This window comes from Prunus mume, linkage group LG7 (assembly GCF_029339155.1).
Source record: "Prunus mume cultivar Tortuosa linkage group LG7, ASM2933915v1, whole genome shotgun sequence".
NCBI classification, from domain to species: Eukaryota; Viridiplantae; Streptophyta; class Magnoliopsida; order Rosales; family Rosaceae; genus Prunus; species Prunus mume.
This window is the reverse complement of record NC_142704.1, coordinates 4,333,429-4,352,118: the sequence shown is the minus strand read 5'-3', so window position 1 is coordinate 4,352,118 and position 18,690 is coordinate 4,333,429. Positions and strand designations below refer to the sequence as shown.

The 18,690-nt window shown below is 37.1% G+C and overlaps 1 protein-coding gene and 1 pseudogene across 21 annotated transcripts; one reads left to right on the top strand and one right to left on the bottom strand.

Moving 5' to 3' along the window:
- Positions 1-7,812: 7,812 nt before the first annotated feature.
- Positions 7,813-16,551, top strand: LOC103337819 (subtilisin-like protease SBT3.3). 21 transcript variants are annotated; one of them, XR_016121962.1, is made up of 8 exons: positions 7,813-8,020; positions 8,102-8,160; positions 8,259-9,139; positions 10,005-10,051; positions 14,108-14,657; positions 14,758-14,835; positions 15,186-15,279; positions 15,394-16,551. XR_016121962.1 is itself a non-coding variant. In XM_089041336.1 (8 exons), the coding sequence occupies exons 3-7, from the start codon at positions 8,989-8,991 to the stop codon at positions 15,214-15,216; spliced, it is 258 nt and encodes an 85-aa protein (XP_088897462.1). In that variant the 5' UTR covers positions 7,817-8,020; positions 8,102-8,160; positions 8,259-8,988; the 3' UTR covers positions 15,217-15,279; positions 15,394-16,551. The 21 variants fall into 21 exon arrangements, 6 of the variants coding, with proteins under 6 accessions (XP_088897459.1, XP_088897461.1, XP_088897462.1 ...); XR_016121952.1 differs by lacking the exon at positions 14,758-14,835 and having other exon boundaries at positions 7,816-8,020; positions 8,259-9,004; positions 9,108-9,139; positions 13,544-14,239; XM_089041336.1 differs by lacking the exon at positions 14,758-14,835 and having other exon boundaries at positions 7,817-8,020; positions 8,259-9,004; positions 9,108-9,139; positions 14,108-14,239.
- A 463-nt stretch (positions 16,552-17,014) lies between these two features.
- On the bottom strand, positions 17,015-17,587 carry LOC148915286 (large ribosomal subunit protein cL38-like; annotated as a pseudogene).
- Positions 17,588-18,690: the final 1,103 nt, after the last annotated feature.

Sequence of the window (18,690 nt, the reverse complement as noted above, 5' to 3'; positions counted from 1 at the left end):
CAAAGTTTAGAAAATAAGTAAGAACATATTAACCCCACGGTAAAAACACAATTATACAAAACTAACTCATTTTCTTTACCATATACATGCTGACATCAATGTATTCATGCATCTGTATATATAAATATATATATACCAATCACATTCATGGTTAACATTAATCTTTTAAAGCATTAAAATCCGTTTAAAACTACCACTTAGGTGTACCCCTCTATTTCCGTCAATTCCTGATTTACCATCAATTCCGATAACCATCAATTCACGATATCCGTCAATTCCTGGCGGATCTCGGTGACACGAGTCAACCCGGCCGCAAACTTGCAGAGATTTGGGGATCGTAGTCAATCGATCGCATTACGGCACATGAGTCAAGTACCAAGGAACTCGTGGGGCAAAGCTATCAACATCTTGACTAAACATAAGGCAATGATAAAATCCAAAGCAACCTGGATGTCCGTGGACATCAACATATCCAAGGCAACATCTGTATATCTGGGTACCTAAGGTGGCTTAGAAAATAATAATAATAATAATAATAATAATAAGCAAAGTTTTTGAAGATCGATAAATAATGAATTTCATTAAAAAACTCTGCTGCCATTTATCGATATTTAATTAAAATTCTCTTTTCCTATATCTCTAAAGGATATTCCACTCGGCAGTATGCAAATCAAAATATTTAAAAGCATGTCTCACTTATAAAACACTATTATTTGAATAAAACTTATTCAAGATCAAATACTGAAACTAAATTGCATAAATTTATTTATGAAAACAAAGAGTCCACTCACTATTGGTCCGAGCTCGCTGGACCTTTGGAAGGTCCCTCCTGCGGGTCAACTAGTGCCCGAGTGCCTGATTCAAATACCAAAATAAAATATATTAATAAAACTGCTCGGTATAAATATTTAAATAAAACCCGACCCCCAGCTTCTAGAAGTGCGTGCATCAAATTAAAGTTATTTCTATGCCCACATTACATTCCTTTAATCCTAGGACATTCGTCCGTGAATCTGGTTTCGATCGGACGGTTAGATTCGTCACGATCACACGATTGACGACTCTAAACCCTTAACCCTAGGGTTCGCAATTCTGGAGTATCCGGGACTCCGATTCATGATCCGTCGAATCCTACACAATTTTGGTAAGGTCTAGATTAACATATCTTAAAGTGATCACGATCCAACGGTTCAAAACTATTGAACCGGATAACACATACTATGTAAAAGTCCGCTTAACGCTCAAACGATGTCCGAATTGAGATCCGCGAATTTCTACACACTCGTGAGAATACTAGGATCATTCTGAAACGAGAATTGTCCCCACAGACTGCCCACGCACCGCCACACATGCCAGCAGTTTGTATATACACATGCATGGTATATATATATATATATATAAGCAAAGGTTTGTTTTGTCATGATTGGGAATGCATACATCCTGAACTAATAAATCTAGGGTAAACATCACAACAAAAAAGTAGCAATTGATGCATGACTCAAATCTTCTCAGTTGGATCAACCTATGTTGTCCCATGAGATATGCATGCTCTCATTGCACATAAATTAGTCGCTGCTTCAATATCTATCTCAACGTAAAATAGGTAATGGAATGAGTTATATACCAAATATAGATCATATAAAAGTTAAAGATTATAAAGAGGGTTTCTTATTCATAATATCTTGTTTATGCATATGTTTAGATGATGCGTGTTATTAACCATCTTCTGTCTCCAAGCAAACGGAGCAAACAGATTGGCATTGGCATTTCAAGTCATTTTATTTCTCCCGGCTTTGCTACTTCTCCATTTAGGGTGGTGCAAAATCGGATCTATCTACATGACCCTGAACGGTTTCTTCATTGCAGTTCCAGTTGTTTAAATTATGTACCTTACGAAATTTTCAAGCACATCGAAGATGATAATCTGCCACTACATGTTTACCATGGTACCTACTGTGGCTTTCCGGCAATAGTACACTATATGAGGAGTTCCGATTTTCCAGACGTGCAGAAGTGGTTGAGTTTTTAGGAGGTTTGCAATTCAGGCTATGTGCTATCCATCAAGGCATTATACCGCACTTCATATGGCCTTACGATTGTCTTCACTAAGCTAGCAAAGTCCTCGCTTTCATCTTGGGTTACAAAGATGAAGAGGGAACAAATGTCATGTACCGAGTATGACATTTCTGCTCGGGCGTAGACCTAGGGTGGGATATTTTCAGTCACAGAATACCACCCGGTGAGGTATTTGGTTCGGTTCTGCCAGGATACAGTGGGGTATTTCGGCTCAGAGTGTCTTGGTCATCAAGAATAGGCGAGGCTATTTGGTGTTAAGCATATATATATATATATATATATATATATATATAACAATAGAAACAACTAACTTAACTTTGAGTTTTTGTTTTTGTTTTGAACTCGAATTTCATTGATTTTGTTTGATCTCAGATTCAATGAAAGAAAGAAGAGCGTGAAAAGTAGACAAAGCAAGGTCTTGAAGAAATAAGAAGGGGGAGACCAATCATATAACAAGCATGATAGATAAACCATTCATATAGTTGAGGCCGTTGGGTGCCGATCAGGTATCGCAAATACCAACTTAAATACCAACTTAGGTCCCAATATATATAACAAAGCAGTTTTGTTGGCAAATAGGGCTGATTAAGTACCTCTAATACCAGCTCGGGTAGGTCAGTTCAGTTGGGGCCAATCAAGTACCTCTAATGCTACTTCAGATATGTCAATTTAGCTAAGGCCAATTAAGTACCTCTAAGACTAGCTCGAGTATGACATATTGGGCTAGCACATAAAGGTCAGTTAGAACATATTACTCGGGCGTAGGTTGCTCCATTTGGGTGGGGTACTTTGGCTCGGGTGTAGGATATCCTGGGTAAGGTATTTTGGCTCGGGTGCACTAGGTGGGGAATTTCGGCTTGAGTGTTTTGGTCATCAAGTATAGGTGAGGTCATTTGGTACCAACCATATATATAACACCAGAAACAATGACTTAATTTTGAGTTTTTTTTTTTATAAAAAAAATCAGACTTTCATTGATCTTGTTTGATATCAGATCCAATGAAAAAAAAGAAAGAAATGAAAAGCAGACAAATCAAAGCCTTGAAGAAACAAGAAGGGGGAAACCATGCATATATTAAGCATGATCGATAAACCATTAATATAGTTGAGGTCAGCTGGGTGCCGATTAGGTACCTCAAATACCAGCTTGGATAGGTCAGTTCATTGGCTAGGGCTAATAAAGTACCTATATTATCAACTCAAGTAGGTTAGTTCAGCTGGGGTCAATTGAGTACCTCTAATGCCACCTCAGATATTTCAATTCAGCTAAAGACGATTAAGTACCTCTAAGACCAGCTCGAGTATGACATATTTGACTAGCACATAAAGGTATGCTAGAACATATTACTCGGGTGTAGGATGCCCCGGGTGGGGTATTTCGGCTCATGTGCAAGATACCCCGGGTTAGGTATTTGGCTCAAGCGCATGACCTCCTCGGGTGGGGGATTTTAGCTCGATTGTTTTGGTTATTAAGCATTGGTAAGGCCATTTGGTGCCAACCATACATATAACAACAGAAACAATAACTTAATTTTGAGTTTTTTTTTTTAACTCAAAATTTCATTGATCTTGTTTGATCTCAGATCCAATGAAAGAAAGAAGAGAGTGGAAAGCAGACAAAGTAAGGTATTGAAGAAACAAGAAGAGGGAAACCAAGCATATATCAAGCATGATAGATAAGCCATTCATATAGGTAAGGCCAGTTGGGTGCCGATTAAGTACCTCAAATACCAACTTGAGTAGGTCAGTTCAGCTAGGGTTGATTAAGTACATCTAATACCAGCTCGGGTAGGTCCGTTCAGTTGGGGCCAATTGAGTACCTCTAATGTCACTTCGAATGTGTCAATTTAGCTAAGGTCAATTAAGTACCTCTAGGACTAGCTCAGGTATAACATATTGGGCTAGTACATAAAGGTCAGCTAGAACATATTACTCGGGTGTATGTTGCCCGGGTGTGGGTATTTCGGCTCAGTGCGGATATCTCGGGTGAGTTATTTTGGCGGTGCATGATACCCCTGGTGGGGAATTTCGGCTTGAGTGTTTTGGTCATCAAGTATAGGCGAGGTCATTTGGTGCCAACCATATATATAACAACAGAAATAATAACTTAATTTTGAGTTTTTTTAATATAAAAAAAATCAAAATTTCATTGATCTTGTTTGATCTCAGATCCAATGAAAAAAAGAAGATAGTGGAAAGTAGAGAAAGTAAAGCCTTGAAAAAACAAGAAGAGGGAGACCAAGCATATATCAAGCATGATAGATAAACCATTCATATAGTTAAGGCCAGGTATGTGCCAATCAGGTACCTCAAATACCGAGCTTGGTAGGTCAGTTCGGCTAGGGTGATTAAGTACCTCTATTACCAGCTAGGTTAGGTTAGTTCAGCTGAGGCCAATCAAGTACCTCTAATGCCACCTCGGATATGTCAATTCATCTAAGGCTGATTAAGTACCTCTAAGACCAGCTCGGGTATGACATATTGGGCTAGCATGTAAAGGTTAGCTAGAACATATTTCTCGAGTGTAGGATGCCCCGGGTGGGGTATTTTAGCTCAATCTTTGGATATCCCAGTCAGGTATTTTGGCTTGGGTGTATGATACCACGGGTGCGGTATTTCGGCTCAAGTGTTTTGGTCATTAAGTATAGGTAAGGCCATTTGGTGTCAACCATATATATATATAACAACATAAACAATAACTTAATTTTGAGTTTTTATAATAAAAAATCATAATTTCATTGATCTTGTTTGATCTTAGATCCAATGAAAAAAAGAAGAGTGTGGAAAGCAGACAAAGCAAGGCCTTGAGGAAACAAGAAGGGGGAGACCAAGCATATATCTTGATAGATAAACCATTCATATAGTTGAGGCTGGCTGGGTGCCGATCAGTACCTCAAATACGGCTTAGGTAGTCAGTTCAACTAGAGCTGATTAAGTACCTATATTACCAGCTCGGGTAGGTCAGTTCAGTTGGGGCCAATCAAGTACCTCTAATCGCACCTCGGATATGTCAATTCAGCTAAGGCCAATTAAGTACCTCTAAGACCAGCTCGGGTATGACATATTGGGTTAGCACATAAAGGTCAGCTATAACATATTACTTAGGTGTAGGATGCCTCGGGTGGGGTATTTCGGTCAGGTGCAGGATATCTTGGGTGAGGTATTTTGGCTTGGGTGCATGATACCCCACCCTCGAGTGTTTTGGTCTTTAAGTATAGGCGAAGCCATTTTGTTCCAACCATATATATAACAACAGAAACAATAACTTAATTTTGAGTTTTTTTATATATAAAAATATCAGAATTTTGTTGATCTTGTTTGATCTTAGATCCAATGAAAAAAAGAAGAGAGTGGAAAGCAGACAAAGCAAGGCCTTGAAGAAACAATAAGAGGGAGACCAAACATTTATCAAACATGATAGATAAAACCATTCATATAGTTGAGTCCAGCTGGGTGCCGATTAGGTACCTCCAATACCAGCTTGGGTAGGTCAATTCAGCTAGGCTTGATTAAGTACTTATAATACCAGCTCTAGTAGGTCAGTTCAACTGGGGCCAATCAAGTACCTCTAATGCCACCTCGAATATGTCAATTCAGCTAAGGTCGATTAAGTATCTCTAAGACCAGCTCAGGTATGACATATTGGGCTAACACATAAGGTTAGCTAGAACATATTGCTCGGGTGTAGGATGTCCCAGGTGAGGTATTTTGGCTCGAGTGCAGGATACATCGGGTGGGGTATTTCAGCTCGGGTGCAAGGTGGGCTATTTCGGCTCGAGTGTTTTGGCAATCAAGTATAGGCGATGCCATTTGGTGCCAGCCATATGTATAACAACAAGCCCCCCAAGTTCTTAGTTGAGAACGAGTTCTTGATTGGCCGAGCCAAACAGCCTGCTCTGAGTCATGAGCCTTTACTGCAAATGATTGGAAATCAGGCAAATTATTCAACTTTCGATGGTGAGTCGAGTCATGGAGATCCGAGCCTTGGTAATTCTCGGTGGCGGGCACAAATAAGTTTGAAAACACTTGGTTAGGTAGGTGAGGCTAGCTGGATGCCTATCAGGTACCTCTAATACCAGCTTAGGTAGGTCTGTTCACTTGGAGCCAATCAAGTACTTTTAAGATCGATTCGGGTAAGTCGGTTCACTGCGGTGATTAAGTACCTCTAATACCGGCTCGGTAGGTCAGTTCAATTGGTGGGCCAATCAAGTACCTCTAATACCACCTCGGATATGTCAATTCAGTTAAGGCCAATTAAGTACCTCTAAGACCAGCTTAGGTATGACATATTGGGCTAGCACATAAAGGTCAGCTATAACATATTGCTCGGGTATGACATATTGGCCGAGTATGACATTTTGGCTTGGGTGTAGGATACCCCATGTGGGATATTTCGGCTCGGGTGCATGATATCCCGAGTGGGGTATTTCGGCTTGAGTGCAGGGTTCAACTCAGATTCCAAAGTGGAATTTGGGTTGGGTCATGTCATATAAGCTTGTAAAATAAAAGTAAATTATAAGCTTTCGAGAAAAATAAAAAAAAGTAAATTATAAGCTTTCGAGAAAAATAAAAAAAAGTAAATTATAAGCTGCCGCCATAACAAAAGATAAAAGAGGTCAAATTTATATCTTTAGAGTAAAAAACCAGTAAAAGGAATCATAGGATAAAATTTGTATTCCACCCTATAAGACCATTTCCAATCCAAGGGGTGGAAACTAAAAATTTGAGTTTTGAGTCCAAAAAATTTCTCCAACTGCAAATGATTGGCAATCATGCAAATTATTCAACTTTCGATGGCGAGTCGAGTCATGGAGATCCGAGCCTTGGTAATTCTTGGTGGCAGGCACAAATAAGTTTGAAAACACTTGGTTAGGTAGGTGAGGCTAGCTGGATGCCCATCAGGTACCTCTAATACAGCTTGGGTAGGTCGAGTTTGAGCCAATCAAGTACCTTTAAGATCGATTCGGGTATGTCGATTCAGCTGTGGCGATTAAGTACCTCTAATACCAGCTCGGGTAGGTCAGTTCAGATGGGGCCAATCAAGTACCTCTAATGCCACCTCGGATATGTCAATTCAGTTAAGGCCAATTAAGTACCTCTAAGACCACTCGGGTATGACATATTGGGCTAGCATATAAAGGTCACTATAACATGTTGCTCGGGTATGACATGTTGGCGAGTATGATATTTCACAGGTGTAGGATACCCCATGTGGGATATTTGGCTCGGGTGCATGATATCCCGAGTGGGGTATTTCGGCTCGGATGCAGGGTTCAACTCAGATTCCAAAATGGAATTTGGGTTGGGTCATGTCATATAAGCTTGTAAAATAAAAGTAAATTATAAGTAACAAAAGATAGAAGAGGTCAAAGTTATCTCTTTAGAGTAAAAAACCAGTAAAAGGAATCATAGGATAAAATTTGTATTCCACCCTATAAGACTAGGGGTGGGCATAAAAACCGATAAATCGATCAAACCGACAGAACCAACTCAAATCGAACCGAAAAAGAAAGTTTTTTGACCAAACTGAAAAAGTCAACCATGAACCTGAACCGAACCGAAAGTCAACGGTTTGGTTCTCAGGTCAAAATTTTTCAGAACCGATGAATCTGAACCGAACCGGTAAATATTTAATTATATATATATTTATTACACGTTACGTCGTTTGATTGGCCAAAATAAAAGGTTCAGTGAACCTGCTTGCAGCATATCCTCAGCTCTCTTTTTTTTTTCCCTAACCCTCCTCACCTCACACGCGATTATCTTTCTCACTCAGTCAGTCTTCTCTTCTCTTTTCGTGTCTTCTTCTTTCTTCTTCACAATCAAAACCCTAAGCGGCGCCTCTCTCTCCCGGGTTCGTCTCTCCAGACCTTGGATCTTTCGGCGACAGCACCGGCGTCGCTCCTTCGTCGATCTCTCTCTCTCTCTCTCTCTTGTCTGGCAGGTATAATTTTTCTTTCTTCTGTTTTTTACCTAAGCGGCGCCTCTCTCTCCCAACCTCAGATCTTGTCTCTCCCGACCTCAGATCTTTCGGCGACAGCATCGGCGTTGCTCCTTCATCGATCTCTATCTCTCGTCTGGCAGGTATCATCTCTCTCTCTCTCTCTCTCTCTCTCTCTCTCTCTAGCTGTCTGTTTCTAATATTATCTTCTTTCTTCTGTTTTTTTCCTTGATTTGCCAAGGCTGTTGTAAAGGTTCATCTTTTATTGAATTTTCCTAGTTTCTTCGGTTGTTTGCTTTTGGGAATTAGGTGAAGCTCTAGATACTGCTCTGTACTGTCTATTAAATGGCATTCACGTTGGATATAAGATTAGAAAGAAAGAGAAGACGCAATTTGGGGTTTGGCTATTTGTGTAGGGGTTATATACAGGATTTGTGGGGAATATAATCAACTGCTGTAACAAGGGTAGATGAGTTCTGGGTTTTGCTTGCTTCATCTTGCTTTAGTTTGAGTGATGAGTTCTGGGTTCTGGGTTCTGGGTTCTGGTGCTGTTTCTGGTGATGAGTTTGAGTGATGTATTTTGCTTGCTTTATAGTTCATACTGTTGTCTCTCTTTAGCTTTTGCAATTTTGTTGGTCGTCTGGGTTTTGGTACTGCTTGTGAACACTTTCTCAGGTTTTTACTCATTAACTTCTATCTAACCGTTTCTGGAGACACTTTTTTTTTTCTTGTTTTCAATACCGGCCTGGTTCAATTTTTTTTGTCTTACCGCACCTTTTGTTGTGAAAAAAATTTATTTAACAAAGAAACAGAAAAAAAAAAATCAGAAGATAATAAAACCGTTTATTTGTCTCCAATTGTTTAAAGCCCTAGACTTTTGGTGACCACTGAACTGAGCACTTGAATTCCTTTGCAATGGAGGCTTGCTCCTTGCACTCACCAACTGTAACCACAATACCCTCTTTATTGCAATGGAGGCTAGCGGTGGTGAGTTCTGAAAATTTGCTTGCTTGATGTTCATGATATATTGGTTCTGAAATATGTTTGATGTTAATGAGATATTGGTTCTGACATTTTTGTGTGGTTATAGATAGACTTGCTGCTGTCTCTATGTTTTTGCAGGTTTGTATTTTTCATTTACAGAGTTGATATTGGTTTGATATGAAAAATGTGATATTTCATTTAGGGTTCTTGTTGCTTCTTATTACTGGACTTTTTAGTTTTGGTTTTATCCTTTATGTATCACTTTTATAAACCAAACCAACCAACACAATCAAACTTAACCACCAATCAGCAATCCAATTTTATGCAGAAACCTTCTCACTGAGAGAGAACTGCAGTAGTTTTTGTTATGGCAAACCAAACGATTTCTATGTTTCCAAACTGAAAGAGACCCTTCCAAATTGTAGATATGAAAATTGGACAAACTCTTAGGAATATGGGCTAGCTGCTGATTTCCTTTTTTTTTTTTTTTTTTTCCAAATTTGGTTCTTGCCTCTGGATATCCAGCTTTATTTTTTGGTAGTATAGTCTTGTGGCTGTACTTGTTTTTAAAAAATTAAAAAACTGAGTATATCTGGGCGGTTATACTTTTTTTTATATATAGAAAAGGACTCTCATGACTTGGCGACACATGTCAAAACTGGTCTAATTTTATAAAAAAAGTTAAAAAAAAATCAAACTGTGGATTTGCTCAATTGTGTTTTAGAGGTTTTGTCATTCTTTGAGGTTTTGTCAAAACTGGTCTAATTTTAAACATAACCCAAAGAATGACAAAACCTCAAAAACACAATTGAGCAAATGCAGAGTTCTAATTATTTTTTAAAATTAGACTAGTTTTGACATGTGTCGCTAAGTCGCTCAGTGAATGTGTGGCTATCTAATTGTCATAAACCTCAAGAGAGTTAAGTGTAGTTTGAAGTACTATTGTCATTTGGTGCTGGAGCAAGGTGATCCTAAAACATATGAGATTGGTTTGAATGTGAAGGTACATGATACTATTGGGAGCAAAGTGGACAAGGACTCACCTTATAGGTACGTTGGCAAGTAAGGATAAGGTGTTTAAGTATATTGGTGAGGATTCATCGTTCGCATTTGCACATGGCTTGGACTCATTATTATGTGATTTTTACTACCCTTACTCATTGGTGTTGTAGACTGTTGTTTGCATTTGTACTGAGCCTGAAAAAATTGAGACTTTAAGTTTGAGGTCAGTTCTTGACCTTACGAAAGGGAGATCAGAGGGAGACACAAAGCGGAGTCTGATAGCCAGTCCACAAATCCAATTCTTTCTAGATTTTATTTAGCAAATGCATCTCTACTTCCAAGAAAATATAATATTAAGCATCTCTTAGCTCTTAAAACTGTTGGTAATTTAGAACAGAATGATGAACAAAACAACACACCTTGATTGAAAAGTGTTCAAAGTTGTCTCTCAATACTTCTAAATTCCATAGAAATGAATAAGGTTTTATCAAAAGGTAGAATTCCTTCATTAGAGAAACATGGGAACAGGAGTAAAAATAATTTCCCAAGCTCAGGGAATAGTGTTGCTTCTAGCAAAGTACATCAAGACAGATAACGATATGATACAAACAAATTCATCTAAAATAAAATCTCAAAGCCTGGAATCAAAAGGCCACAATTATAGACAACTATATGCTTGGTTCATCTATCATGTATTTTTAATGTAGAAAATACATCCATTAAATTGTAGAACCGACTATATGAATGGTTTATCTATCATGCTTGATATATGTTTGGTCTCTTCCTTCTTGTTTCTTCAAGGCCTTGCTCTGTTTGCTTTCCACTCTCTTCTTTCTTTCGTTGGATTTGAGATCAAACAAGATCAATGAAATTCATAGTTAAAAAAAAAAATCAAAATTTAGTTATTGGTTTAGAACAAAAAAATTGAAATGGAATTAGATACTTACATTTAGAAGTATCGATAAAACAATAACAACCTTTCGAAGTAAAGGTTGTGAATGATGACAACAATAATTCAAGGTAATATAAGGATATTAAATAGCTCAACATGGATAAATGCTCAGGCCAAACTTGACTCACAAGTAAATCAAACCATGCTTCATTCTTCAACTAAACCAGAAAAAGACAAGAATAAGTATAGATATTAAGTATATCAACAATAATAAATTATGAAGGTAGATGTCATATACTTATATGGGTGCCATGCTCTGCACAATTTCTTACAGAGATGAGAAAGTGGATGGGATGTCCATTCACCATCTACTTAGAAATAATGAATTTAACTTCATAGCTCATTTTTTGCTTAGTAACAAGATTATCTCTGTTAGAAGTAATAAGATTATTTGCTCTCAATTGAGTATGCCACATCACCACAAATTCAGTTTCATTTGCAAAGAAGCTATCTCAATAACCTTGGTATAATTTTATTGCATTCTATCGTGCAACAAAATCGGTACTGTCAAAAAGAAGTCTCACAAACAAAAACCTAGCTCTCATCTTCTCTGTATGTGTCTTCAAGAAAGGGCTATGCAACTATAGAGACAACATGACACTGAAATTTAACAAAATTGACATCTTATCAGAGAGAATATGTCATAAAAGTTTCAAGATAAGAATATGTCCTAAAAGTTTCAAGAGAAACAAACCATTCTTGAAAAGAAATGAGAGCTTTCTCTATTGACTTCCCTCATTCTAAATAATACATACGAGGGTACAATTTGTGTTGCTTGCCAATTATCATAATGAGATTATTTTAATAAGAAAGTCTTGTCATTAGGGATGCAATGCAACGTGGAGAACAGATGACAGAATTATCTATCTATAGAGGCTATTTACTTTTGTTTGCACACTTAAGAGGAAGAGACACTAAAATTAATTTTCATATTAAAAAAGATGGACAAATCCTATATGATAGTATTAAAAACGTTTTCGAAAACATACTGATAGTTCAATAATAATGATAATATGTGACTTACGTGACATCATTATGCAAGATCCTACATAAGAAATCTAGCTCCTTGGGCAATAAATCATCATGAATGATGTCAAATACATGTTCAAGCATTCCGGTATCACTGATTCCAGTCAATGAAAATTTTGGACAGCCTAATACCGTGCTTTCGTTTTTTAGCCATATGTTATCTAGGGTGACATTTCTATGTGAATCACCAGTACAATTATACCTCACTTCATATGACCTTAAGATTAAGGCATTATACCTCACTTCATCAAATGTCACATTGGATAATATATGGCTAAGAAACGAAAGCATGGTATTAGGCTGTTCAAAATTTTCATTGACTGGAGTAAGTCATACCGGAATGCTTGAACATGTATTTGATATCATTCTTGATGATTTATTGCCTAAGGAGCTAGATTTTTTCTGTAGGATCTTGCACAATGATGTCACGTAAGTCACATACTATCATTATTATTGAACTATTAGTATGTTTTCGAAAACGTTTTTAATACTATCATATAGGATTTGTTCATCTTTTTTAATATGAAAATTAATGTTGGTGTCTCTTCCTCTAAGTGTGCAAACAAAAATAAATAGCCTCTATAAATAGATAATTCTGTCATTTGTTCTCCACGTTGCATTGCATGCCTAATGACAAGACATTCTTATTAAAATAATCTCATTATGATAATTGGCAAGCAACAGAAATTGTACCCTTATATGTATTATTTAGAGTGAGGGAAGTCAATAGAAAAAGCTCTCATTTCTTTTCAAGAATGGTTTGTTTCTCTTGAAACTTTTACGACGTCTTCTTATCTTGAAACTTTACAACATATTCTCTCTGATAATATGTCATTTTTGTTAAATTTCAGTGTCATGTTGTCTCTATGGTTGCATAGCCCTTTCTTGAAGACACATATAGAGAAGATGAGAGCTAGGTTTTTGTTTGTGAGACTTCTTTTTGACAATATCATTTTGTTGCAAGATAGAATGCAATAAAATATACAAGGGTTATTGGGATAGCTTCTTTGCAAATGAAGCTGAATTTGTGGTGATGTGGCATACTCAATTGAGAGCTAATAATCTTATTACTTCTAACAGAGATAATCTTGTTATTAAGTAAAAAATGAGCTATGAGGTTAAATTTATTATTTCTAAGTGGATGGTGGATGGACATCCCATCCACTTTCTCATCTCTGTAAGAAATTGTGCGGAGCATGGCACCCATATAAGTATATCACATCTGCCTTAATCATTTATTATTGTTGATATACTTAATATCCATACTTATTCTTGTCCTTTTCTGGTTTAGTTGGAGAATGAAGATTGGTTTGATTTACTTGTGAGTCAAGTTTGACTTTGAGCATTTATCCATGTTGAGCTATTTGATATTCTTATTTCACCTTGAATTATTGTTATCATCATTCACAGCCTTTATTTTGAAAGGTTGTTATTGTTTTATCTATACTTCTAAATGTAAGTATCTAATTCCATTTCAATTTTTTTTTTGGTTATGAAGCAATAACTAAATTTTGATTTTTTTTAAGCCTCAGAATTTCATTGATCTTGTTTGATCTTAGATCCAATGAAAGAAAGAAGAGAGTGAAAGCAGACAAAGCAAGGCCTTGAAGAAACAAGAAGGGGGAGACCAAGCATGATAGATAAACCATTCATATAGTTGGTTCTACAGTTGAATGGATATATTTTCTACATTAAAAATACATGATAGATGAACCAAGTATATAGTTGCCTATAATTGTGGCAACAGTTTTAAGAGATGCTTAATATTATATTTTCTTGGAAGTAGAGATGCATTTGCTAAATACAATCTGGAAAGAATTGGATTTGTGGACTGCCTATCAGACTTCGCTTTGTGTATGTACCTGTGGGAGCAAAAATTAAGGCCCAATTAACAAGCCACTTCCCATGAACCCTAAATTTAGGGAGTGGAGGGAATCAAATAACATGATATCCACTACCATTGAGCATGGAGATAAATAATGGATATGGGACTTGGAGTCCAAGGGTTCAATGCCTATAAAAGGCTAACTAATCCCCCAGCATGGGGGGAGGGAGTGATGATTGATTTTATTGCAGTATTCATGTACGAACACTGACTTGAGCGTCGGAGTGTTTTCTTGCAGGTACCCCCCTCCTCACTCAATGGTGATAATCAAAGATGGTGTCCGGCTTCTCAACATAGAAATAAAAAATTACTTGTTGGAGGATTCGAACTTTAGCGCTCCAACAGTACCCTTTGATCTCCCTTTCGGAAGGTGAAGAACTGACCTCAAACTCAAAGTCTCAATTTTTTCAGGCTCAGTACAAATGCGAACAACAGTCTACAACACCAATGAGCATGGGTAGTAAAAACCACATAATAATGAGTCTAAGCCATATGCAAACGATGAACCCTCACCACTTAAACACCATATCCTTAATTGCCAATGTACCTGTAAGGTGGGTCCTTGTCCACTCTACTCCCAATAGTATCATATACCTTCACATTCAAACCAATCTCATATGTTTTAGGATCACTTGCACCAGCACCAAATCACAATAGTACTTCAAACTACACTTAACTCTCTCGAGGTTTATGACAATTAGACAGCCACACACATTCACTGAGGTAGTCTTTTCTTAGTTTTCAACGGCCAGGACACCCTGATTGCACCGATTGATGCCAAGAGAAGAGTAAGTACTGCTTCAAAAACAAGAAATCTTTCTCTCTAATTTCTTAATTTATGGAGGATTACCACAAATTACTGTCTATCTGATATATAGCTTCACATAGTTTATACTGGAGAGAAGTAGCATGAGCATCCTGAGCTTGTAACCAGTTCACATCATGAGATGCTGGCATCAGTTGTTGGTAGGAATAATGCCCTAACAGTTTTACTTCCATTCAAATCAGTAACTTTTACACTTCATGCTACTTCAGTTTCACCATAAGGAGTGCTTAAGCTTCTGATTAAGCCGTTTGAATTGTGAGAACAGAGTTCTAATTTTTAGTCTTGTTCAAGTAGTTTTTTTTTTCTTGCTTGTTTTTAGTCTGCCACCTGCATTGCAAAGGTGTGGTGACGGCTGCTTAATTCTCTTTGATTCATGGTTATGCTGTTTTTGGAAACTTCCATGTTTGAAGATGACTTAATTAATGTTAAGTCTCTGGAGGTAAAATTTTAAAATGGTTGTTGATTATGTGTCGTTGAATCTATGCTGCAGCAAAGAAGCCGCCATTGGCTCAATAGTCTAGCTACAAACATGGTTTCTCTGGTTTTGCAGCGAGGCTTAGAATCTCAAGCCAAGGAGATTGCAGGTACTTTTACATTGAGTACTCTCTTCTATGACCACTTTTGATCAATGCATATATGCCTAAAAAAATTCTGATTATAATTACCGAGTATATTTCTTCTGTTCAATCTTGTTTTAGAGTTACCCGGGGTTGCTCATGTCATGCCTAGTAGCTTTCATACGCTGCAAAATACTAGGAGTCGGGATTATCTAGGCCTCTCTTCTCATTCTCCCACAAATCTTATGCATGACACAAGGATGGGAGATGGGATTGTCATTGGTATAATTGGCTCAGGAATATGGCCAGAGTAAAAAATGTTAAATAATGAGGGGGTTGGGCCAATCCCAACATGTTGGAAGGGTCGGTGCTAATCAGGAGAACGCTTCAATGCCACAACAGACTGCAACAGAAAACTTATAGGAGCAAAGTGGTTCAAAGCCGGTTTCCTTGCTGATAATGAACGACCATTCAACACCACTGAATTCCCAGAGTTCTTGTGTCCTAGAGATGCAATGGGACATGGCACACACACTGCCACAACCTCTGCTGGTTCCTTTGTGGCCAATGTAAGTTACAAAGGCCTCATCCTAGGAGTAGTTAGAGGTGGTGCACCCCGGGCTCATTTGGCCGTGTACAGGCCATGTTGGTGCTGCGGCTGAATCAGCTGAAAGCTTTCAATGAGGCTATTTATGATGGGGTTGATGTGTTGTCACCGTCTATGGGAAACTACCTTTCTAAGTTTGCAGAGTCTCATGCAATAAAGGTAAAGTGAAATTGTTGTTGAATCATTGTTTTGATTGATCATTGCAGAACAGTTTGTGGGTATCGAAGTACTCTCATTAGGACAAATGGTTTTGCCGTCAATTTTATTAACTTTTTCTGTTAAATGCAGGGGCAAAATGATATTTTTGTATTAAAACCAAAAAAATGAATAAAAGAAAATACCATTTGTACAAAAATACCATTTTGTCTATGCATTTAACAGAAAAGTTTAACAAAATTAACGGCAGGATCATTTGTCCTAACGAAACTGAAGTTAAAGAACCACGGGAAACATTTTGGATACAAAAATCAGAATTATTTTTGTATCTGTGAGGGTTGTATACCATGTACAGAAAGAATATTTTTATTACTTTTGCCTTTATGATTACTTAAGCAGTAATTGTACTTTTAGTATAAACGGGCAAAGGTGCCCACACGATGTTGTTGGTTTTAAAACTGTGTAAAATGTGTACAAAGTCGTTAAAATGTGTAGGAAAGATGGTACTATTTATATAGACATGGAGATCTAAACAATGGTATCATGCTTTGTTTAGCAAGTTACAAGAATACACTAATAACATGTTTTATATGCAGCTTGTCATGTTAAAATATTGACCATATTTTAATAAACCAAGCAGCTATTAATTTTTTATATGGGAGATTCACTATTATATCCAATACAGGAACTTAAATTTTTTTAAAAAAAAAAACCTATATGAAATGGACTTAACACACTCAAAGCTCATTTACAACATAACAAAAAGACTCTTAATTTCTTTTAAATTACAAAATTACTATTGATTTCTTAAAACAAACCTAACCTCAAAACCTCATAAAAAAAACCCAAAACACTCAATAGGGCATCAAAGTAATTTAATAATTAAAATTAAATTCAATATGGCCAATTATTATTTTTTGGGTTTGTTTATGGAAATTAAATTATGTAAGATTTATTTATAGTTTTAGTGCTAAGAATGAATATATAACTAAATATCTCTTTTAAAATCTGATAGTTCATTTTAAACCAAATCAAAATGGGGCACAAACCCAGAAACCAACCCAACCCCAAATTACATAGGCAGATAGATAAAGGAGCAGGATGAAGCAAAATGATAATAATTGGTCAAACAGAACCCACCATGCACAAAAGCTCAAATGTCCAAAGCTCCAAAAACAAAAACAAAACCAAAACAAAATAATAATAACCCAAATTGGGCAAACCAAGTTCTACTCAGTAGTGGGTGGCTCTTGTGGGGAAGAAGATGAAGCTTCATCTGCAGAAGAGACCAATGTCTAGTCGGCAGGGAGAGGAGGCAGAGGAGTGTACACAGTGGGCTTACGTTTCACGTCCCATGACTGCGTTTTGCGAGGCCGAGTCTTCCTGTGATGCGCAGTGGCCTCGACGAACACTCAATCATCAACCCAGTACCTCCACCAACTGAGCCGGGCCATGGGGATGTCTTTGGGACCCCAAACGATGCCGTCGCAGATGGGTTCTTCACGGCCACACCCATAGCCACCAATTGAGGCCCCAACACAGCTGAAACTGACATCTTCGGTTCTCACAGTGAGAAAGACGATGGAATTGGGTTTTCTAATTAAGGGGGCAACCAGTTAAGTAGGGGCACAAACGTCATTTCACTATTCCTAATGAACAGTTTATGAACAGTAATTCGGGGATCAGTTTTAGTATATATATAATTTCATAACAATTCTTAAACCAAGACCAAACCAAAAATTCATAAAGAAACACAAGAAAACTTAAAATCAGCCCAACCCACGTTTTATAAATAAATAAAAATAGAAGCAAAATAAAATAAAATAAAAAACCCAATCAAATGCATCTCCCAAACCCAACAGAAATAACTCAAAAAACAGACACTCCACAAAAACCAAGGCATCGTCCATCTTCTATGATCATCTTTTTTCTCGCATTTTATAGTAGTTTTTTGATTTCATTTGTTAAATTTTATACTAGTTTCAAGGGGATTAACAGTAGATTTCAAGTGCATAAGCAGTACACTTCAAGGGCATAGCAATGTTTTTCTAGTGTATTAGATGGCTTACTTAAAACACTTAAAGGGCATCAGATGTACACTTCAAGTGCATTAACACTGCTTTTCAATACACACATTATCAATATTGTGAGCCTCATCAAACACAACAATAGACTCCTGCATTTCCTTACAAATAATCCCAAGGATCAAGCATATACTGATAACTATAAACCACCACATTGGAGAACTGTACCATCTGCCTTGCCAAGAAGTAGGGACACCGCCCTCTCTGCTTCCCATAAGCCCTCAAATCCTTTTTGAGATAAAACAAAAAAAAAGTACTCTTATTTCTGGTGATGACTAAAGTCTACCTAGTCTGCTTCTCATGCTATATTTTTCTGAAGTTGAAAAAATATTATTCTATTCGATTTATTCTATGGCTGGGCAAACTTTTAGCACAGGATTAATAGCAAATTTCACTAGCTAATTAATCAATTAATCAATAGTGGATGATCTTTGGACAAAGTAAAAGGTAGAATATACATTACTTGGTTGTGTTTGCGGTGTACGTTTTTCCCCTCTTCTCCAGTTTTTTATGTTTTTTTTTTCATAGGCTAGTATGAGCACTGAGCTGATTTGTGATTGTATTTTGTTCTTTCGGTGGCTTGCTTCTGTT